The sequence below is a fragment of the Labrus mixtus genome, chromosome 18 (genome assembly GCF_963584025.1).
Source record: "Labrus mixtus chromosome 18, fLabMix1.1, whole genome shotgun sequence".
Lineage (NCBI taxonomy): Eukaryota > Metazoa > Chordata > Actinopteri > Labriformes > Labridae > Labrus > Labrus mixtus.
In genome coordinates this window covers 21,638,171-21,660,208 of record NC_083629.1, presented here as the reverse complement: position 1 = coordinate 21,660,208, position 22,038 = coordinate 21,638,171, and the positions used below count along the sequence as shown (strand labels likewise).

General features: G+C 42.2%; 1 protein-coding gene across 1 annotated transcript; it reads left to right on the top strand.

The window, feature by feature from the left end:
- The first annotated feature begins 10 nt into the window (after positions 1–10).
- On the top strand, positions 11–20,275 carry wdr25 (WD repeat domain 25). Its single transcript, XM_061062423.1, has 7 exons — positions 11–240; positions 1,442–2,188; positions 5,795–5,942; positions 15,234–15,364; positions 16,380–16,550; positions 17,475–17,615; positions 19,634–20,275. Exons 2-7 carry the CDS (start codon positions 1,460–1,462, stop codon positions 19,853–19,855), a joined length of 1,542 nt encoding a protein of 513 aa, XP_060918406.1. The 5' UTR covers positions 11–240; positions 1,442–1,459; the 3' UTR covers positions 19,856–20,275.
- Positions 20,276–22,038: the final 1,763 nt, after the last annotated feature.

Below are 22,038 nucleotides of genomic sequence, written 5' to 3'. Positions count from 1 at the left end.
TTTATTCTGAAGGCGCTCATTAACTCCAGTTGTGTGCGGGATTCTGGACCTTGGTGATGTTGTGACTGTTTTACTCGCTCAGAAGTCGGATAATAAAAGTTTGAGAACATTTCAGGAACAATAGTGAAAGGTATATTCACCGACTGTCGTTTAACTTCATTCTTAGGCTACATAGAGGCATTAAGGATGAGCGCAAACGACCAACGTTAGCCTTATTTGCTATAGGCTAACTGGTGTCAGGTAAGTTGTATCCGGTGTTTAGTCAACAGGCAGTCTTTTAACTAAGTAAAGTGTAAAACCTGATAATATATAAAGTAATATAAAGATGTTTATTAAAATGCTCTGTCTGAACGCGTTAGCTGTACACTCGTTTTTTTGTGTGTATAGTTTTGGCAGTAGTTACTATGGCAATACATTCACGTACTTGACCAAAATCTCGCGATGTTTCCCTTGTATCGACCCGTTTTGGTAACGTGTCTGCAGAGCTGGAGACTGTGTTTCTCTGCTGGTGCATGGATGTTGCTTTAACATTTGTTACCACTAGTTACAATGAATAAACTCAACTTTATTGGTTAAACTGCAAGGTTAATGTAGTTGTTGCTGTTCTTAACAATAATAATAATAATAATAATAATGATAATAATAATAATAATACATTTAATTTGTAACGCACTTTACATTTTTGCAAAAAGAAATCTCAAAGTGCTACAGGAAAGAAAATAAAATATAAATAAAAACAAATTTAATCAACTAAGCAACTAATGAAACTAAAAGCACAAGCAGAAGGCTTTGTTAAAAAGGTTTTTAGGGCCCTTTTAAAAGCGTCAGCAGACTGTGGAGCCCTCGGCTGCTTGGGGGAAGCTTTCCACAGACTGTGGAGCAGAGGAGCAGGTCACCCATGGTGTGGAGTTTAGTCCTGGGGGGTGGGGTGGGGTGGTGGAGGAGGTTGGTGTCTCCAGAGCGGAGGCTTCGTGTGGAGGATTGTGGGGTGAGGAGTTCTTTGAGATAGAGTGGGGCATTTCCATGGGTGCACTGGTAGGTGAGAAGGGTGACTTTGTATTGAATCCTGAATGAAATAGGGAGCCAGTGTAGTGTCTGAAGGATGGGTGTGATGTGTTCATATTTACGCACCCTCATCAGGACCCTAGCAGCGCTGTTCTGGAGCTTCTGGAGGCTCTTGCTAGGGATCCCGATGAGGAGTGCGTTGCAGTAGTCCAGCCTGGAGGAGACAAAGGCGTGGACGAGTTTCTCAGCATCTGACAGGGAGAGTGTAGGACGGAGTGTTATGTGTAATGTTTCTTGTCACAAAACGTTCTTAAAAGTACTAGTTTGTAATAACTTTTAGGTGCAGAAATCCAAGCAACCACTAGATGCCACCATTGTACCTCTGATTGATAAACTATACTAACCGTCTCTCCTTTTCCCCTTTATTTTCAAACAGAGCCCCCATCATGTGAAGATGTCTTCATTAGTGGCCTATGAGGATTCAGAATCAGAGGATGATTCTCCTGAACAGACAGAAGAGGGAGCAACAGATTCTTTCCAAACAGGATCGCTAGAACAAAATGAGCGAGGCAGTGTGTGTAATTCCTCTGAGGTGACACCCAACCCTCACAGCTTCACACCTGCGCCTGGCAGTTCACTGTTGGTATATCATGGAGATGCCTCAGAGAGAAGCTCTTCAATACAGCCAAAGAGCTGTTTTGACTCGGACAGAAAACACTGCATTGACGAGAGAGACGTGCAAGAAAAACATCCTCAAGACACCGCAGCTCTTCTGAGTTTTCCTGTGAATCAGGGGAAGATGTCATCACTGCAGACTGTTCCTCACATGCCCCAAATCCTTAGTGTTGGTTTCAAGCCAGCAAAAAGACATCAAACACACACCCCTGGTGTCAGACCGTACATCCCCAAGAGACAGAGACTTGCCACTTCAGTAGAGGCAGCTAACCCAGAGTCCCAAGCAGATCAAGTCCAAGGGAATCAGACCAGGGAAAGCCAAATTCTTTCAGACGTGTCGGCTAGAGTAAAGCCTTATCTTCCTCACAAGCCGGGTGCAGCGGGGATACCAAGGAGGCTTCTGATGAGCCTGGGAGGCCACCAAGGCCCAGTCAACACAGTTCAGTGGTGTCCCGTGCCCCATATCAGTCATCTGCTGCTTTCTGCCTCCATGGACAAGACTTATAAGGTAATAATAGCCTCAGAAATGAATGGACATTGGAAGCAATATATTCACAAAGAGGTGATCCAGTGCTTTTGTTGCGCACGCTTCCATAAAGTACCGTTCTCAATCAATTTAAACTGACGTGATGTGATCTGACTTTTAAGTCATAATTCTGATATTTTTTCTGCATGAAAGATTCGTCTTCCTTTCTATAGTTGACTCCGCTCTATATACGCGGCGGTCTGGAACAGGGAAATCCATTTATCAGTATAGTTTCCAGGCAGGTGCCAAGTGCTTTGGGGAGGTCTGAGGGGATAATCGCTTACCTGACATTCAGTGTAATTGGCACGGCGTTACAGGCAGTGAGATAAAATCCGCCTCGCCGCCTCACTTTATAAATGTACCACAAACCACTTTCTTTTGGAATCATATCTGTCACTGTCAGTTGAATGTATGTCAGGACCCATGGGACATTGTATCTCTCTCTCTGTCTTGCTCAATTTCTCTCTGTCTTCCTGATATCCCCTTCCCCCTTTGCTTTTCTATATTTCACACCGGGAAAACAATCCCTCATATTTCTGCGGTAAAGGTCAAGTCATGCAGGTGTCTGCCGCTGACTAAATATTTATATCCCAGTGCGAAACCACATACCCCAACCAATACCCTTAGAGGACTGCATAATTAATTATTTAAAAACGCATGAGATCATCTGCATAACTATACAATGCAAAAATATGGCAGCCGGCTCCTTTGGCACCTGGAAACGGTGGTAAGGAGCAGATGGTGCGGAGCAGGGGAGGAGAAGACTTGGTTGTTGGTGTTGTTTTTTTAATTTCTCACCTTCTTTATCTCAGACTGTGTAACCAATAGACTTAAAGAATCAGGAGAAATACTCACACTTATCTTTGCATGTGACACATTTAGCTTCTTCAAGCTCTAGTATTTCAACAGGTCTTTTTTCCCACCTTAAAGTTCATTCTTATTGAGGAAGTGTTGTTTTTTCTTTGCTGCAAAAAAACAACTTTCATGCATCTTCTCAGTGCCTTGAAGGGAACATATTATCTCTACCTATCTACCGACCCACAAAGTGTAAAAATAAACCCACCCAGTCTTTTGTTTGTGGTCTGCATAAGTCTTACAACACAGAGAAAAATGCTCCGTTTCAAATTTGCTCTCTTTGTGACGTCACAGTGGGATTCTGGTTAAAAAAATTAGTTAATGTCATCACTGGCAAACACTGTATGGGAGGTGATTCTTTTTTAAATGGCGCCGTTTTGATTTTATGAACAATTATCCGTAGTTAGGTGCGTAGCTGACATGATTGACAGGTGGCTGGATGTAACAGTTTGTCAGGAGGCTTAAAACCCGTCTCAGCTCCAGCTCTCAGCCTGTCGTTAGGTTGACTGAAAGTTAGGCTGAGACAGCATTTCTAGCATGGCGGCTCCAGCTGATGAGCCTCCGGAGCCTCCGGAGCCCCCTGCAGGAACAGATGGGTGACATCACTCAGGCATCGTCCATTAGTATTTACAGTCTATGTGTGAGACAAGCAGAAAAAAGTATATCTGTATCAATGATAGGAATGAGTCATCACTCACCGTCTTGCTTTTCCTTTATATAAAGGTATAATAATACACTACAGGATGTCCTTTTGAGTGAAAAGCCTGTATTTATTTTACAGCAGCATGTCATATATAATAACTAACTTATTGACATATTATATACCAGCATATCAATTATTTCTGCAGCACTTTTCCACCTTAGCCTCAGCGTTTTCTTCTCCGTGTTAAGACAGACAGGCGACACACTCTATCAAGTCAAACCACTCTCCTCTCGTGTTTCCTCACCAACACCCTTCAGGCTTTTCCGCCTCCTCTTCCTCCATCCTGTCTGGCAGTTCCTCAGAGGTACTCGTCCTGCAAGACTATTATTATTCCGGCCTGTTTGCAGCTGTTGTCGCCATGGCTACGGCAGGTGTAAGGCAGCAGTTTTAAGTTGATAACACGAATGCCAATTTACTTTTAATTACCTAGAGTCATTTAGGAAGCAGATTACCCCAATGAGTCACGGGCGAGGATCCGCTCTTCGTGTCTGTTAAGTGGCCGGTGAAATTGAAGGGGGATGCAAATAAACAAGCACTCATTTCCACCCATGCGCAGGTCTCTCATTGTGCCGGATTATTGCAATTGTGTGTGTGAGTTGTTATGGTGAATATCATTAACGCTGTTATTCATCGGAGACGAGGCTGAGGCAGCGTGCCACTTTGTGAGACTTGTTATGCATGAAATATGTTGACTTGAATATTTAGACGCTTTTGTGTCTATAGATGTGATCATCACATGTTGTTACACAGATCTCATGTTCCCTTCAGATGGCAGTGTTTCTCTAAACCTCAGATTAAAGGTATGTGGCGCAATACATAGATATATTCTTAATAGAAGCTTCACTTCAATATTTCGTTTTTATCAATTAAACATGTTGCTCTCCGTCTCCTCTTTTCTCTGTCACTGTCTTTCCAAGCCTGAAGGCATCTCTGGAATTCTGTTTGTTAATCCGACGCCTGCCGTATTGATACGTCGCTCTCCCACTCGTCCATCCCTTTTTATTCCCCTCTCTGTCTATCTCCTCCTGCGGGAGCTGCTGGTACAGAACTTCTCTATGTGTTTCTCACGCTGCATGTACTGTAGGAGTCCTGTTTAATAATGAAATAGACGGAAGCATAGAGGGAGCTGCAGCAGCACCCCACAGATCTTCAAAGTTCCTCTCTGGCCAAAGCAATGCTGGAGGAGCAAAGTGGAAGAAAAAAAAAAAAAACCCCGTCATCATTAGTGTAATGTGCCTTACCTCAGTGGAGACCAGAACCCAGACCACCTACTGGATTTCAGGCTGGGCTTCTGGGAGACTTTGACTTTTGCAGTTTCGGGGCGCAAATAATATTCTATTTCTACAGGAAATCTAATGAATGTCACATTATTGACCAGCCTGTTTTCCAAGCCATCTTTTTGTAGCATAGTGCAAAAAAACCAAACAGACCAGTCACTTAAGACAAAACACAATCCAACAGTAGATCACACTAATGGTTTAACGTCTCATTTAAAAATCACTGTCTCACTTTTCTGGCCTTTATTTTGCAATTTATATGCACCCTGGTTTCACACTTTAAAGCGATTTTAAGATACCGTTGTCATGGCAGTCACAACAGAACAGGAGGCAGCTAGGTGCTTCTCTGTGTCTATAATCAGTGAAACCTTTCACAATACAAAACCATTAGAGCCAATCCGAGCCAGGGGGATTGATTTATAGTCACGCTGAAAGGTAATTAGGTTGATTAATTCATTATAAAGCTTGTTGTTGTGTTTAAATCCAGCAAATAGGCCTGATGTATAAACACATTATGCCAATTTCTCCAGCAGCTATTTGCTAAGTAATCTATTTTGTTTGAGCACAATTACATTTACATGAGTTAGGTATCATCTTTCTCAGCTTTCAAAAGGATGCAGTAACTCTTTGAAAGGTTGGTTCTAGAAGTGTTTTAGCTCGTGCACAGCCTGTTAAAAAAAAAAAGACTTTCTCGCTGCAGTCTAGGTGTATTTGTGACTTGTGCTTGATTGGATGTGTGCTCATGTCTGGCAGGTGTGGGATGCAGCAGAGAGCGGGCGATGCCTGAGGGTGTACAGCTGCCATTCTGGGGCTGTGCGAGATGCCTGTTGGACCCCCTGCGGGCGACACCTCCTCACTGGCTCGTTTGACAACACGGCTGTGATCACAGACGTGGAGACGGGTGAGCTGCAACACTTCTCTCTTTTTGGGGTCTGATAAACACAGCGTCACATGAAAAAAAACAACAGTACAACAAAGACACTTGTTATTTCCAAAATACTGAGAAAGGTGAAGTCAAACTGCATTACAAACACTTCATTAAAAGTCCATTTGAAGTGCGGTTAAACATCTTTATGAACACATTGATAGCCAGGCATCAAGAGTTCTTGACAATGTGATTTCTTGAAAATTCTGTTTTTTTTTGTTTTTTTTACATCTACAGTAATCTCTTTATGGAGTCTCTTTAAGTTGCCCTGGCCCCCAAATCCAGTTATAAACCTATCGTATAAACGGCACAGCTTCCCTACCGCCGTGTCCTATTTTAGGGATGACCCTCTAAATCTACATTTCAAAAGAAGATACACTACTAATGGTCAACTATCTTATTTCAAAGACTCATCCAATTGCAGCCAAGAAAAATGCTGCATCCATTTCCAAAAACTTAAATGAAACAGCCAGTATTTCTTTAAAGTCTGTAGTGCCTCAGAATCCACTGGGGTCACTTTTGGATATTACGTTTTATCTCTGTCAGCTCACAAAGTTGCTCCGTTTCCAACAACTTATGAGAAAAGCTGTCCATTAGTCCATCATAATGTGCCATGCTAATCATTCAAGCAGTTCACATAAGATAAATAATGAAAAACTCTTTTCAGTTTTTCAGTTTTTTTTCTCTTAAAACATTAAATATGTACATTCAGGGGCGCTGGTGGAACAGTGGTTAGTGCGCACACTCCATCTACGGAGGCTATCGTCCTCCAAGCGGGTCGTCTGGGTTCAAATCCGACCTGTGGCTCCTTTGTCACATGTCATTCCCCACTCTCTCTCTCTCTCTCTCTCCCTCCCTGTGTTCCGACTCTGTCCTATCTCTCCAATAAAGGCACAAAAAAGGCCAAAAAATAAAAAATCTAAATATGTAGCTATAGTTAGTTTTTTCAACCTTGCAGTGACATTTAACAAATAGAAGACATTCATGTAGGAGGTAAATCCTAAAGATTAAGTTTCATGGAGGCTTTGTCCATCTCCAGCAAAATTAACTTCAAGCCAAATCTGCCGGATTATTGTGTTAGCTGGCTCTTTTTGTTTGACCACACAAACCGTTTTCAGGGTGACATTAGCAAGAGATCAATAATTTGGTTTGCTTTGGAAATGCCTTTTCTCTCTGGCCAAGCGTAAATGTTATAAACTCTGCAGAAGAGACGAGAACAAGTCGTGAGAACAGGATGCAACAGGCTCGTTTGGAGAAGTCCTGAAACAGTCAGTGAATTTCTGCAGAGCTCCAAGGAATGTTGAATGAAAACTCAGATTTCTGCTTCACGTTAACATATTAGAAAGTAACCAAGAAAAATCTTACATTCTTTATTGAATTATTCGGCCCCTTCTGCCACACTGAGACGTAATTTATTTTCAGTGCTCCTATGTGCAGAAAAATATTTAGAGGAAAAGGCTCAATAGAAAAAGCCAACGTACAATATACATTGTTTAGAAGCCCCTGTGGCAACAACATCTCCAGGGTCAACGCATTGCTGTGATGACTTGCTGCCGTTTGCACTTCCCCTCTCAGCACGTCTGTCAATACTGCCAATAAAGCCTACGGATAATAGCTTGGCCTGCCCATTATACACACAGGCAGCTCCAGGACGAGGATCAATAATGGATACATCACCACAGGAGCAGCCACCATGACCTTACACCGGAAACGCCACAAACTACAACCGTAAACAAACAAATGTTTATACTTTGGTCTTTTACTTTGGTAGCCTTTAGCAGCTCGCTCTCCACTCGTATAGGATGTCCAAGTGGGAACTTCCCTCTCTGAAGTAATGCCAGAAATCCAAAGATCCACTCACACACAAATCAGGCAACACTGTCATTGTTTTATTATTATTATTTGTATTATTTATTTTCATAACACTATTATTATTATTATTATTATTATTTGAAGATTGAATTGATCTCTTTCTGAGAATAAGGGATCTGCAGATGTGGAGCGTGCACGGCTTTGGCTGCACAAGGCTACAAAAATGTAATTTAGCTGAAAATTAATATGGGAGTTGGAAATTCTAGCCAAGTCTCTGCACAATTGTGGTGAAATTTGACATCTTACAGGTAAGATCAACGACCAATCATTTTAAAGGTCACATATTATCCTCCTTTTCAACCAGTTTAAAAAAGTCTCAGAGCTCCCCAAAACATGTCTGTGAAGTTTCTTGTTATAAATCCACTCTGATCCTGTATTTGATCATGCCTATAAACCCCTCTATTTCAGCCCTGCTCAGAACAGGCTGTTTCTGTGTCTGTAGCTTTAAATATGTAAATGAGCTGTGTCTGACCAAGCCCCCTCTTCTGGAAGAGCTTGGATGGCTCAGGCTTTCTCGCTCCATGTCCTATTGTTTACGGTGAGAAGGCAGACTCAGAGGGCAGAACAAACACCTAGCTGTGGGAGTGTCACCCACCTGGGGGAGGGGTTACTGCCCTTTGTGATGTCATGAAGGGAAAATCTATAAACGGCCTGTTTGAGCACACATTTTCTGAAAAGTGGAGCAGGCAAAAGACAGAAAGGATGGACTTTTCTCACAATTTGTAGACAGGCTAGAGACACATATTAGTGTTAGGACAACATGGTAAAGTGCATTTTGCATAATGTGTGACCTTTAAAGAAGTGGAAAGTGGCTACGCTGCATTATCCCATTCATAATTTTAAAAAAGACTGACGTCATCACATATTTGTAAATTATTGCTCCCGTGTTTTCAGAGGATTTATACCATACAGTAATTATCATAATGACATTTTTGAAAAGCTTCCAACATTCATGCAGCATATATGTTCACATTAGACCCGCTAAGAGCGATGGGGAAACGGAGTGTTTGCTGCGTCAGACTGTACTCAGGATGAATGTGATCGTTATGCTCTTGACACTAATGCAGAGCCTCTTAACTCTAACAAGTAAAGCAGCTGTGTGTCTGCTCTCTTCAATCCAGCTCTCTTTAAAGGACTGTGCCGGCCCTTTAAGGGGAAAGTGGGGGTATGTGGGACAATGTATTTCTCCACAGCATAACCTAAGCAAATACTGCACCAATTGGTATTTTCAAAGAGAAATGGAATAATAGAGGAGGCCTATGCATTCAGATTGCTGTATGTGCGAGGGCCCATTTCCTTTGCCCACCTTCACTGTTGTTCCTGTGTCCAATTTAATTTGTACAATCTTATATCCACTCCCAGCGGGCCACAGGCAGGCTGTCACAGCTGAATAGCAATAGCGGAGGGAGGGAGGACACGGGGAGGGAGAGCAGGTTAAGAGGCGTAATGCAGAAAGGGAGAGGGAGAATGCGAGAGAAAGAAATGAAAAGAGGCAGAATAAATTCAGAGAAAAAGGAAAACACACGGAGAAGCTGGAGTTGGGGAGTGGAATAAATTAATTTCATCTGGAGGGCATTAGTGTGAAGTGGCAGCTGTTGTCCAGCCCTTTTCTTGCTGTCCTTGGAAAGGCTGATTGGCAGAGGAATATCTGCCTGAATACCTGCAGGCTGCCACAGGTTGATGTGTCAGTTCATGCCAGTGTGTGTATGCAGATCTTGAGTTTGCTGTCTGGATCGTTCAGGCACTAACAGAAAGGAGATTTTGCTCTACAAAACCAAACAATGCACCAACGATACTGTAGTGCTGGTACTGGAGCGGGCTTTGGCATTGCCCTTCCACCTCACTTTGTCCTTGTGAGCAGCTTCAGCAAAGTGTAATCGTAAAAAATGAATTTCATCTTATTTCAGAAAATATTTTTTTTAATAAATAATGAGCTTTATGTGCAAATCTATCCATCCATTCGTTATTTCCCCCTCGTATCCTTTAGAGGGTTACAGAGGACTTAAGTCAGTCCTCGCTGACATTGTGAACCAGCCGGTCACGAGGCTGACACTTTCGAGTCAGACAGACATTCACGCTCACAGTCACACCTTCAGCCATTCAGAGTTGTTGCCAGTAGTCAAGGGCAAAGTAATGAGTCACACCGGTGGTTTGAGACATGCAGTCCAACTTTTACAAAGATATCAGTTGCACCAGTTGCACAGAAAAGGGCATTTGTATTCTATATCTTCACATCCCAGATTATATAGCTGTATATTTGTAGAAAGATTCATTTGATAGATGATTTTTTTTCCCTATTCAGAATTCATCTCTCTGTTAAAATAACATTTAAAAATGCAGGAGCTAAACATAACATACTTACAAAGACTAAATTACATCAATTGTTTGTGACATTTGTCTCCAAAGTCTGCGTCTGCAAACAGCAGAAAATGGCTTCCTTTTTTAGTTATTCAATTTGATATTTGAATACAATTATAGACCTTGAATACCATTATGTGAAGTCTTGACTGATGAAGTTGGTTTGGGTGGCCACTGATAGGGTTAAGTGGTCTAACACCTCTGACTTTAGGTTTACTAAGTTACAGTAGAAATGATTATTGGACATATGTTATAGGGTAAATTCATGCTTTCATTAGTGTGTGCAGACAAACTTCATGCCATCCCTTCATAAGTCAGTGAGTTTTTTTATTTGAGTTAGTTTTGTAACGAAGTTTGTCGGGGCGGCAGCAGCTCAGTCTGTAGAGACTTGGTTTAGGAACCAGAGTCTCACTGGTTCAACTCACATTTCCTAATCTGGAAATTGGTCTGGTAGCTGGAGAGGTGCCAGTTCACTTCCTGAGCATTGCTGAGGTGCCCTTGAGCAAGGCGAACACACAAACATACGAACACAGGAGCCTGAAGCCCTGCACACCGGGGGGAATGTGCATGCAGCAGAGCACACATGGTAGTGCCACCAGCAAGCAGCGTCACATTTTGACCCACTTTGGAAGCTTCAGTTTACACCGGCAACCGGCTACTTCAACAAGATTAGCCTGCTATATGATGGGGGAAAAAAACATCAGACCCCTTATCTTAATATATATCTCAGATTATTCTGCGGTAAAACTTTTTATCTTTTCAACGTGCACATGTGATGGTGGTCCTCCTCAGCAGCAAGTCGGTGATAGATGAATAAATTATATATGCTCCTGGGATGATTGAATTCAAAAGCATTCAACAGAGGGTGGGATGGGTTCCTAGAAGAGTTTGAAATGCGAGCTGCTGAATACTTGAGTTCTTTTTTTTTTTTTCCCTTTGGAGGGATCCGTTCCTCAATCCCATCCCCTCCAAGTGTTATGCTTTTTAAAGAGTGAATGTCTGCAGTATTCAGGGGAGTGTTTTTTGCAACACTTGTGTGTCATCAGCAGCCGTAAAATGGAAAAACAGGACTTATAAGTGTAGCCTACTTGTGCAGACTTTGTACTCTCACGCCGGCTTTTTAACAGGAGAGTTCTAATTGAACATTTGGCACCTTGAAAAGACTCTAGCCTTGATTTTTTTCAGGGGAAAAGTGCTATTACAATGCATAAACACCTCCTAAGTATAGCCAGATTTCACTTTGTGTGGGAGCTTAGTTTGTGTGGGTGTGTGTATGCACGCTTTGCAAACAGCAGCAGACTAAATTAAAGAAAACAAGGTCAACTTACTTTGTACTCTGTTCCATTGTCTGGTCATGTAAGAGGTGGTTGCTTTGTATTTTATTCCAGCTAGATTTTGAGTTTGTTTGTGGCTCAGATAATTACAGATGAGTCTTTAATCTCCATTTTCAGTGTCCAAGAAAGTAAATGGAAAGTTTTAGAACTTCAATAAGTTATTCTCAGTCCCCTCACCTCCTCATTTATCAGGACTAGGCACTTTTTTGTATGTGGAACATCTTTAAAACATCAACAAATTTTAAGAAATATGGCTTCCTAAGCCTATTTCCTAAATTATTTGGAGGGCAAAACAAAGTTCTATGTCTCTAACCGTTGCTTGTGTTGCAGTGATATCACTCTGCTTTGTTTATTTGATAAAGAGGAAGAATATCTACTTCATCCCAGCTCAAACCTCATCCATAATGTCCCCCACACTGTAGTCATCCGCAGCTCTTTCAGGACTACAAAGTAAAACTACGGTGGAAGGAGGAGAGACGGATCACTGCGAGTCTTCCTTTATCTCGCCTCTCAGGAAGGCTAATTAATCTCCGCCTAATTAAAACATGACGAAGCCCCTATTTGTCGCGCGGAGAGTGTTGATTTTTTCATCGTCTTGCCAAACATGAGTTTTAAAATCTCGATGACAGATCTTCTCTGTATCGCCACGGGGGTGAGCCAATTAAGCAGGAAGCGTGAGCCCCGGAAAAAAATTGCCTGTTAGAAACTTTGGATCAATGCGTTGAAGTTGAACTCAGGAGTGTGCTCGTCCACCATTACGTGTAAGAGAAGGTCCACTCCTGCTGCAGTTTTAATAGCATCGACTCGTTCCTCTTTCTTAAAAGGCTGTGAAGTGCCGTTTTTGTTTTGGGTCTAACTCTGTTCTGTGATGGGGGTCTTTGTTGTTTGTGAATTAATGAGCAACCGTTGAACCTGGAGGTGCTCTCTGCTTTACATAGCCTTTGACAGAGCTGCTGGCTCTTAGTCTGGCTTTGTTCCTCGTGAAGCCGCCTTCGTAGTCATCTCTGGAAACAAATATTTTTGGTCGCACCCCGTCAGGCTTAATTATATTTAAGCCCCTCAGTGTTTTTGTTTTCTTTTTAAGGATGACATTTTTTAATTGATTTAGAAAAAAAACTGCCTAGAGCCAAAACAATGTTTTTTTTGTATTCTGTTTTGTCTTTCCCTGCATCACAATGGCCCCTCAAAGTTTAAATATCGTCCTCTTGTCTTGAGTGATGTTTAAATCAGCTCCCCCTTTTTCAAAGACTCACATGTTTCACGCGTCTGGGAGCATGTCTGGGAATTATCCCAGATTTAGAAATATCCCTGCCGCGCTGCTTCCTGCCACACAAGAAGCCGTGCAACCGAAACAGATTTCTGATCAGCTCTGTCAGGAAAAATAACTGAAGAGACCTACAGTTCATTTGTTGATGTGTTCTGGAGGAACGCATGGGGAAAATACAAAGTTTAATTTCAGAGACTGTTGGTGGTCATGTGTGAGAAAGCTTTCTTTAAAGTGACGGCGAGAGATCAGAAAGTGATGGTTGCAAACAACATCCTGACCACAGAAAGCTTCTGGTCCTTTTTCTTAGCATCAGTCATTCATGACTCTAAGACCACACATGGATCTGGGGACTCTGTCTTTGGAAGGAAGTTAGAGCAAGATTTACTGTAACTGTGATCAGTGAGCTTGTTTTTTAAGCACAATGCAATCACAACTAATGTTTGCAAACGCCACACAGAGACGCTCCTGTCTGACAGGGATTCAAACCAGGAACCTCCTTGCTGTGAGGCAACAGCGCTAACCACTTCAGCCTCAAATGCACATGCATCCTCAAAAAAACCAAAAAGTAGTTTCAGCTGAATTTGCACCCCAGAGACCATTGGAAGAGAAATAGTACACACAGACATTTCATCTCATTCATCCTGAGTGTATTGTTTTGTTCTTACGGATGTGTGTAGCAGGAGCCAGAGTGTTTCTTCCTGGCCAAAGGTAAACAACAGTAAGGTCAGGTGATTGCTCTGCCAGCACTGGAGACTTTCAGAGAAAAAGGTCGGAACCCATGGAGAGGAAAGAAACCAGCCAGGGGTCAGAGTTGAGCTGGAAATGAATTCCTTCGAGCTGAGAGTGTGCAGCATCCTCCTCTGATCAAAAACACTGCAGCCACCTACACAGGCAGCCCAGAAGCATCACTGTACACTTCACATGAAGAATTCAAGCAGTGGTTTCACTCCACATGAAAGGCTTTCCTCTCAAAGTTTGATATGGTTTTAGATACAGAAGATTACAGAAGAAGTACTTTGTATTCTCTATACCTACCCACTTAGGAACATATTGTAGGTAAACAATTGCTCTTGCTCAAAAAATATTCATACACCTTTTTTCTCATCAAAATCTTTGTATTTGACTTTCACAATTGGTGATAGTTTGACTGACATGTTTTGTTAGTATTTCTTTAAAGTCTTTATATGTGATTTTTCACACTTAAATGTAGAAATCAAGTATATCCTCTGAAAATAACTCTGTGAGTCATGACTGTCTACAATGGGTGTAACACCCGAGTCCCACTGTCTGTGATGTTTTCAGAGTTTTCAGAGTCCTATCTTCACTTTGTTTACATCGCCAGGACGGCCGGCTGACTCCTCCCCTCACGTATAAAAGTTGTTTAATTGAGGGACTAGAGAAAAGAAGAATAACATACTGTACTCACTGCTTAACTGTGTTTCTAGATCACGCTCATTTCAGGTAAATTTACATGCAGTGTGACGATACGAGCATAATAAAGATCGCTAGCATTAGCATGCTAACACAACAATGCAGCGCAAGTTGTTTTGGTTTCATGCTGGTGCTCAAGGGCGACATCTGCTGGATCAAAAAATCGCATATAAAGACTTTAAAGGTCCAATATGTAAATTATCTACTGAATGAATGAATGAGTGCAGAGCTGGCTAAACACTGAAGCTTCAGCCTCCCCGACATGGCAACCTGCACGTGCATCAACTCTAGTGAGGAGGGGGCGGGGGGAGACGGCTCTCTCTATTGTTTTAAATTTTGGACTGCGGTACCTATTTTAAACGCTAGGTGTCAGAGTTACATACTGCTCCTTTAATAGTTGTCATGGTAAGCCCTTTTTAATGTTTGTCTCAAATCCCTGCGCACTTGATTCCAGAGCTTCAGACTGTAAATTATAATGAATGATGTGTAGATCAACGTCACCTTTAATCAAGACATCCTTTTGTTCTGCAAAATGTTAGAAGACAGAAAAAGCACACATTTTTTAACAAAACAAAGTCGAACTCAAATTCCTCAAAAAGTCTTATTCTGTCTCACAAGTGAAAACCCCAAGGACACTCAGTGTTCTTTGCTAAATTGTAAAAGAAAGCATCAAATCCTCACACAAATACTTTCCCATTTCCTTTGTCGTCTTTCCTGGTTATCAGAATAGATTCTGCCCTACTTAAAAAAAATCCCACATACTTTACATGTGACTCTACTGTTGGTGGCTTGATGAAAAAAATATGCAAGCATTAAAAACAACATACTGCTGAGGAAAAAAAATATTTTGTTGTATCAGGATTATGAGAACAAGATGTTGTAAATCTCAGTTTTTAGCATCCAGAGCATTTAATCCAAAAGACAAAAGAAGGAGGCGTTGATCTTGTTTTCTTTCCTCTCTCTCTCTCTCTCTCTCTCTCTCTCTCTCTCTCTCTTTCTCTGTAGGACAGCAGGTGGTAAAACTTGACAACCAGTTCAAGGTGATGTGTGTGGTCCTGCATCCCAGCAACCCGGAGGTGTTCCTGTGCGGAGGTTACAGTTCAGTGGTCAAAGCCTGGGACTCCCGCTGCTGCAAGGTCAAAGTTATTAACCTCCTCAGAGTAGATTTATTGTTTTTATTAACTCCGCCGTTTGACGTTTTTATAAATCTAAAGGCAGGTAAGCGTTAAACACATGCTCCACATCAACAGCCCCCCCCCCCACCCCTACACACTGACAGTTTGACAAACAAGGTAGGCTGGATTTGTCCGTGCAGAAACCCCATGCTATATTTCTCTGAAAGGTTTATACTGCTGCATGCATCCAGGTAACACTGCAGGTTTTCCACAATAACATTTAAATTTAGTTTTTCTCTAAATTGCCCGCTTGTAGCTGCAACCTAACATTGTTCTAAAGCTTAATAAACTGTTTTATATGACTTCCTCCAAATCTGAATGGCTCAAATGTAACTTTTCCTTAATAAACGCCGGCAGGGGTTCGCTTCTTCCAGAAGGTGCCACCACGAGTTTCAGATTGAGCGTAGACCAAACCCTCAGCAGATAGCTTTTTAATGCTGGAGTTCCTGGCTGCCTGTCAGTCCATGCCTTGGGCTGAATGTAACTTGCTCCTGGGTGAAATTACCCCACTAGATAAAATAGGCCAAGACCCACTGGCACAACATTAACCCGCTCGTCTGAGGTCTTTCCATACAGGCTCATTCAGTTGATCTGAATGCAAGAGATTGCTCTATTATTTTCAAATGCGGAGCCAGAGATAAAAGTTTGGTCCTAGTGACAAAGCAGAACGAGAGAAGCTAATGTGGCAGGTTGAAGTTAAAGGTCCAATCTGTAAGACATCTACTGAATTAAATCATAAACTGACCTTACTGTGTCTATGTTAAAGTGCCGGCCTCTCTGTCAACAATGCAGCAGCCGGTATGTCCTCCTAAGTTAAGACTCCGGTCCTGAATGGTCTGGATTTGTTTTGATATTTTTAAGTGACGCTTCCTTCTCCGTTGTCTGACTGAAAATCCTTCTGTCATGTAATTAAATATAAAATTCAGAAGAGCTTGATGCAGGTTTATACAGTTGTTCGTTGTGTTTGTGTTTCTAGGTGGTAAACGTGTACAAAGCAGGGATCCAGCAGACCTTGGACATCCTGTTTCTCAGAGGGGGCGTGGACTTCATAACAAGCTCTGACTGTGTGAGCAGAGACTCTGCGGACCGCACCCTCATCGCCTGGGACTTCCAGACCACAGCCAGGCTCTCCAACCAGATCTACCATGTAAGGCGACCCCATGTTGGTGCTCCTGAGTCAAAGAACGTCTCATCAGCGCTTCATGTTGAAACTGACTGCTTAATATGCTACAAGCTGTTTGAATTTTTACTATTCAAAGGTACTTATGTGAATAAGTGTGAACCCCCTGCTGTGAAACAAGTCGGTAATGAGGGGAATGTGAACCTGGAGTATTCTGACAGTTACATAGTGTTTGAAAACGCTGAGCTGGTGCTGGGTGTTTTAAGCTACCTTCAGGTTTTTTAGCACTGCACATCCATCCTGTCTCTATGACAACGGCCTGTTGTCAACGGCCGATTGGAGTATGAAACTGCTCTGTTACTTTTTAAAATTTTAGATCGTTTGTTTCCTGATTAGACCCGAGCAAAGAGGATGTGGGTACAAGAAACGATCTGTAGGCCGGCAAAACTAAAGGGAATATCGTACATTTTGAAAAGAGCGCCAGTGACGTCAAACAGCGCCTTTCTGAAAAGTTGAACGATTTTCTACTCGAGTGCTCAGAGCGGCCGCACAAAAAAATGTGGAGCGCTTGGAAAAAAAAGATGCTGGTTGCTGCCTGCTACTAAGAACGCTCTCTCCTCATTGAAAACAATTGAAAGAAGATGCTTGCTCTCAGAAAAAAAAACGCTAGGTAGTCCGTTTTTATGGCTGTAAATTGAGCTTTTGTTGTACATTGCATGAACTCTAAAGGGTCTCGTTATTCTTCATACTATTACAGTGAAGGCAAAGATGGAAAACTATTGAAAAGCTCATTTTAAAGTATTATAATGATAACACATTCGAAATGTCTCTGTGGCCATAAAATAAGAAATGGTGGAGTTGACATGCAGCTGACACCATGTATTACTAACCGAAGGGAAAGGTCAAGTAATGAATTAATTTCCCCCTCTTTTCCTCTCTTTTGGCCACCAGGAGCGGTTCACATGCCCGAGCCTCGCTCTCCACCCACTGGAGGAATCTTTTGTTGCCCAGACCAACGGGGACTACATGGCAGTGTTCTCCTCGCAGCAGCCATACAGAATGAACAAGAGGCGGCGGTACGAAGGACACAAGGTCAGTGATGACCGTGGCCTTTGTGTGTGGTGTCAGGGGGGGGAGGGGGGTTACACATGCCTCATCAATACAGAATGTACACACACAAACAGCTTGAGCAACATTTCACATGCACAAACATCTGTGCAGAGGCAGTAGAATAAACCTCTACACAAAGGGGGGGAAGGCTCTTTGTACACTACACCCAGTGGATGTGCACAGCAGATCCATAGCCTGCAGTGTTTCCTCTCCAGGCAGCAACCTCCTCCTAAACAAACACACTGTGAGTGTGATACAATATTTTCCACCGAGGGAGGCAAAGAGAACAATATGGCCGCCTAATATTGCAGGAATCATGTTCCAACTGCTCCACCGGTTTGTTGATTGTGGACAATACAGAAAACTGAACATGTTTCCAGGTCCTGTTTATTTCCATTTTTTCGGTGGCCCTGAGGTGCTGAACACAGCAACGCTTCCACTCCACAAGTCAACAAGTCAACATGACAGAACAGAAAGTTCCAGTAAACACAAGGACGTTTCATTCCTGAACCTTTTTTCCACTTCTAACAGAGCACACGTGTTACAAACTGATTGAATGAGAGAAACCTTTACTGGAAAGTGAAAGTATTTTATTCTTCCTAAGATTGACTATTGATCACAAGTAACCTGATGCTCGCTCTCCCTCGCGTGCTCGTCATACGTGCTCGTACGTGCACAAACGAGCATCACCATCGGCCGCGAAACACTGGATATTTAGCGGCATAATGTTTACAGAGGAGGTAGGTGGTCATACACATGTGAAAGTCTGTGAAGGAGTCTGTGTGTCTGTATTCATTCTCCATCCTACAAACGACAGTCTCTGCAGGCACTGGCTGAGAGCAGGAGTGTGTGATGAGTTTGTCCGCCTTTGAGAGCTCTTAGGGCGGATAGAAGTGTGTGGAAGGCGGCCTCTGGCTGTGGAGGTGAAGACCGGGAGTGTGTGATGAGTTTGTACTGTTGATCTCTGTAAGCGGAGCGGAGTGAGGAGGACGTTGAGAACGTGCATAAAATGTCACTTCCTGGAGCTTCCGCGGAAAATACGACCCGGGGAAAAATGTTATACAGGCAACACAGATAGACAGTGAACATCTACTGTTTCACATCAGTTAACCGTTCCCTTATTAATGGGCGATAAAAAAACAATTTATACATGTAAAAAGTTACATATAGCCCCTTTAACCTAATATGAATGTCATGATTCCTCAATTGTACATGCGGGCGGCTGAGGCCCAGTTAGTAGAGTCGGTTGTCTCTCAACGGGGAAGGTTGGGGGTTCGATCCCCAGCTACTGTGCCTTCAAGCAGACTCCTGACGTTACATTTGATTTAACTTTATTACAGTTGCACTATTAAAATATAAACACACGTCAGGACATTTTCTGGAAATGTATTTTGTAATGTCTTGTTCTCTATTATAAAAATACAATTTGCCAAATCATCCACCATTGACATTTCAGTAAAGTCAGTGAAGATCAAACAATTTCTGCAGGAACACTCTGATCCACAGTCATATGCTTACACACACTGAGTCCTGCTAGGTGCTCAGTGTCACTGAGGCTGAGGCTGTAGTTTCTGATCACATGCGCACGCAGCGACCGGCAGCGAGAGTTATTTGCACTCTGTATGTTTTATGTATTGTCTGTGTTTTATTATGTGACTCTCCCTGCAACCAGATGTAACCTGAACCTGAACCTGTTTAACCACGGTCGCGTCAGAACCAATCAAGTGACACAGTTGGAGATTAAGTGCTTTGCTTAAGGGCATCCAGTTGTTAATAATGAGACAGAGGCAAGCACTGCTCTTTCACTTCTAACTCAGATTTGTGCTGCTGCTCAGATTATTGAATCGGCGAATGAACCCTTTTTTTTTAACGTTTACGCTGCCTGAGTCTGTAATCAGCTGGATCCCGATCCAGTCATTATGCAGACATGCCTGCATGAATCCAGCTGTTGCTGAAAGGTTAATGCATTGCGACTAACACATCATATTTTTATTTTCCAGGTGGAGGGATACGCCGTGCAGTGTGAGTTTTCTCTGGATGGCGCTATCCTCGCCTCGGGAAGCTCCACCGGCTCCGCTCACTTCTACGACTATCACAACGCTCGCATGCTGCACACTCTCCCTGCCCACAGCCAGCCCTGCCTCCGCGTGGCCCAGCATCCCGTCCTGCCGGCCACTGCGGCCACCTGCGACTGGGCTGGAGAGATCAAGGTCTGGCACTGAAGACTCTGAGTAGAGACAAGCAAATATAGACTCAAGTGCACCATCCAAGAAGAGATAACACTTTTATTTAACTGGAAACTCATGTACACATCCGTCTCACAGACACAATCTCCAAGAAGCTTTTGGAATGGGACGAGAACTTGGGGAAAAGAAACATTTGGAAGTCAGCTGATCTTCTTCTTCTGGCGCTCTAAAATCCTCCTTTTTACACTTTGTAACTTGTGTTGCTCTTACATTATTTTGAAAACCTCTCACATTTCCTGTGCCATGGCTATGAACTCATATTGTCATGACAACAACACTACCTCATGTGTATATCAATCGGGCCCTTATTACTTTGTTTTCACATTCTCAAATAAAGGAAAGTTACACAAGTTGAGATGAAGGGAAGTTTCTTTGCCATTAAATGAGTAAATTTTTTCAATGAGTTACCTCTTAAGTGGTAGGTAAAAGGAATGTATTGCTATCCACACACTACCTCACGCTTTTAAAATCCCCAAACCAGCTGGATACACCGTCATCATCATGATAATTATTGTCAAAACAAAAATATTTCCTAATGATTTGGTATTTTACATTTCACATTATGCCAACACAACGCTCTCCTCTGTGCCGTTTTTCGTTCTCCCCGGCTCTCATATGACATTTCCCTTTTCCCACTGACAGCTTAGAGCATCACAGAGAAACAACAAGAGAAAAGCAGACATCTGTCAAAACATTGCCAGGTCCTTTCAAAAGGCTGCCAGTCAACAACAGGGGTGAAGTGCACACACACACGTCTCTGATCTTTATTCTGCATTCAGTCCTAAAATACACTTTGCTGTTTGGTGCTGAGCGACGTGCTAAAGGCTCAATGCCTTTTTCTGGCCCCTTTTTGGTTATTTATACTGTTGTTAATAATAGTTAAATTGACGTTGATATCGTCTTAAATGACACATTAAGGTATTTGTGAAGCCTATCTAAAGGTTCTTTTCAACCCTGCTGTGTTTAGTTGATGACGAGCAGCAGAGATCAGATCACTTACGTCTTATAAATGTGAGAGGATGAGACAATAAGGCTTCAAAAACACATATCCCGTAAAACCTCAAATAACTGATTATAGGCCCTGACGCATATAGTGTTGATTAGTTTGCCCCCCCCCCCCCCCCCCCCCCCCCGGCGGTGCACCCTGTTGGTATGGATTGTCTGTCTTCCAAAGAGAAAATCAGTGATTCTTCATTGAATTTATTTATTGATATCTTAATTTAGTCCACCTAAAAAATATATATATTTCTGATGTAATTTTTTTTATTTTGCAGTCTTTTTCATCTTTGCTGTGCGCAAGTTTTGATTGAAAATCATTCAAGGCTCGTGATGCCTGTCTCACATAAAGGCAGATTCATTTTATAGGGTGAAGTAATTAAAAGCCCAGGCTGTTAATATAAGTTTATAAGTAGATAACTAAAAAATGTAAGATCCTCATCAGCAGAAGAACTGGGATGTTACTTCTTCAGCGTTTAACAGGTGAGCTATGAATCTGTGTCTTCTGTTATCATCATATTCACATTTATAAATTAATGAAGAGTTGGTCAAAGGCAAAAAAAAAGGAAAGAATGAAAATGAAAAAAAAAAAAAAAACTTAAGAAAAGCAAAAGGAATTCTGAACACAAGCTGCAACGCTTCCAAAGCTTAACTCAACTTTCTGGAAAACTCAAACCCCTGCAACTTCTCTTTAAAGTTCACTTTTCTTATAACATACCGTAAAACTTCAACTAGAAGCCCATCCCAATTTAAGGCCCGGTCCCTTTTACTCGCCTGGTGTTGCCGCACATTTTGACAAATAAAGGCGGCTCTCAATTAGAATTATTTTAGTATTGAAATAGTGTGTGGATCAAAGATGAGGAGAAAAAGCAGCAAGACTTAAAAAAAAAAGATAAACTTCAACATCTGGGTAAAAATACAGAATAATGCTCGTGTGCAGGCCGTGAAGGTTTGCAGGTGTGCATACTGTCTTACAAAGCAAGACCCAAAACACAGTTCCATTTTTTTTTTTTTGGCACACATTTGCAATTTGATAGTTTTTCCCATCTTTGCTTTGCACAAGTTTTAAAAGCCTGTCTAGCATTGTTGCCTGTTCCAAATAAAGGCAGGCTCTTTTCATAGACTAGAAGTTTTACGGTATACGGATGGTTGATTGATGAGTG

Excerpts from the sequence above, each read along its gene's own strand:
- wdr25 (XM_061062423.1), top strand. The coding sequence starts at position 1,460 with ATGTCTTCATTAGTGGCCTATGAGGATTCAGAATCAGAGGATGATTCT. Across the intron at positions 5,943-15,233 it reads GATCACAGACGTGGAGACGG|GACAGCAGGTGGTAAAACTT; the intron begins GTGAGCTGCAAC and ends CTTTCTCTGTAG. Across the intron at positions 15,365-16,379 it reads GGGACTCCCGCTGCTGCAAG|GTGGTAAACGTGTACAAAGC; the intron begins GTCAAAGTTATT and ends TTGTGTTTCTAG.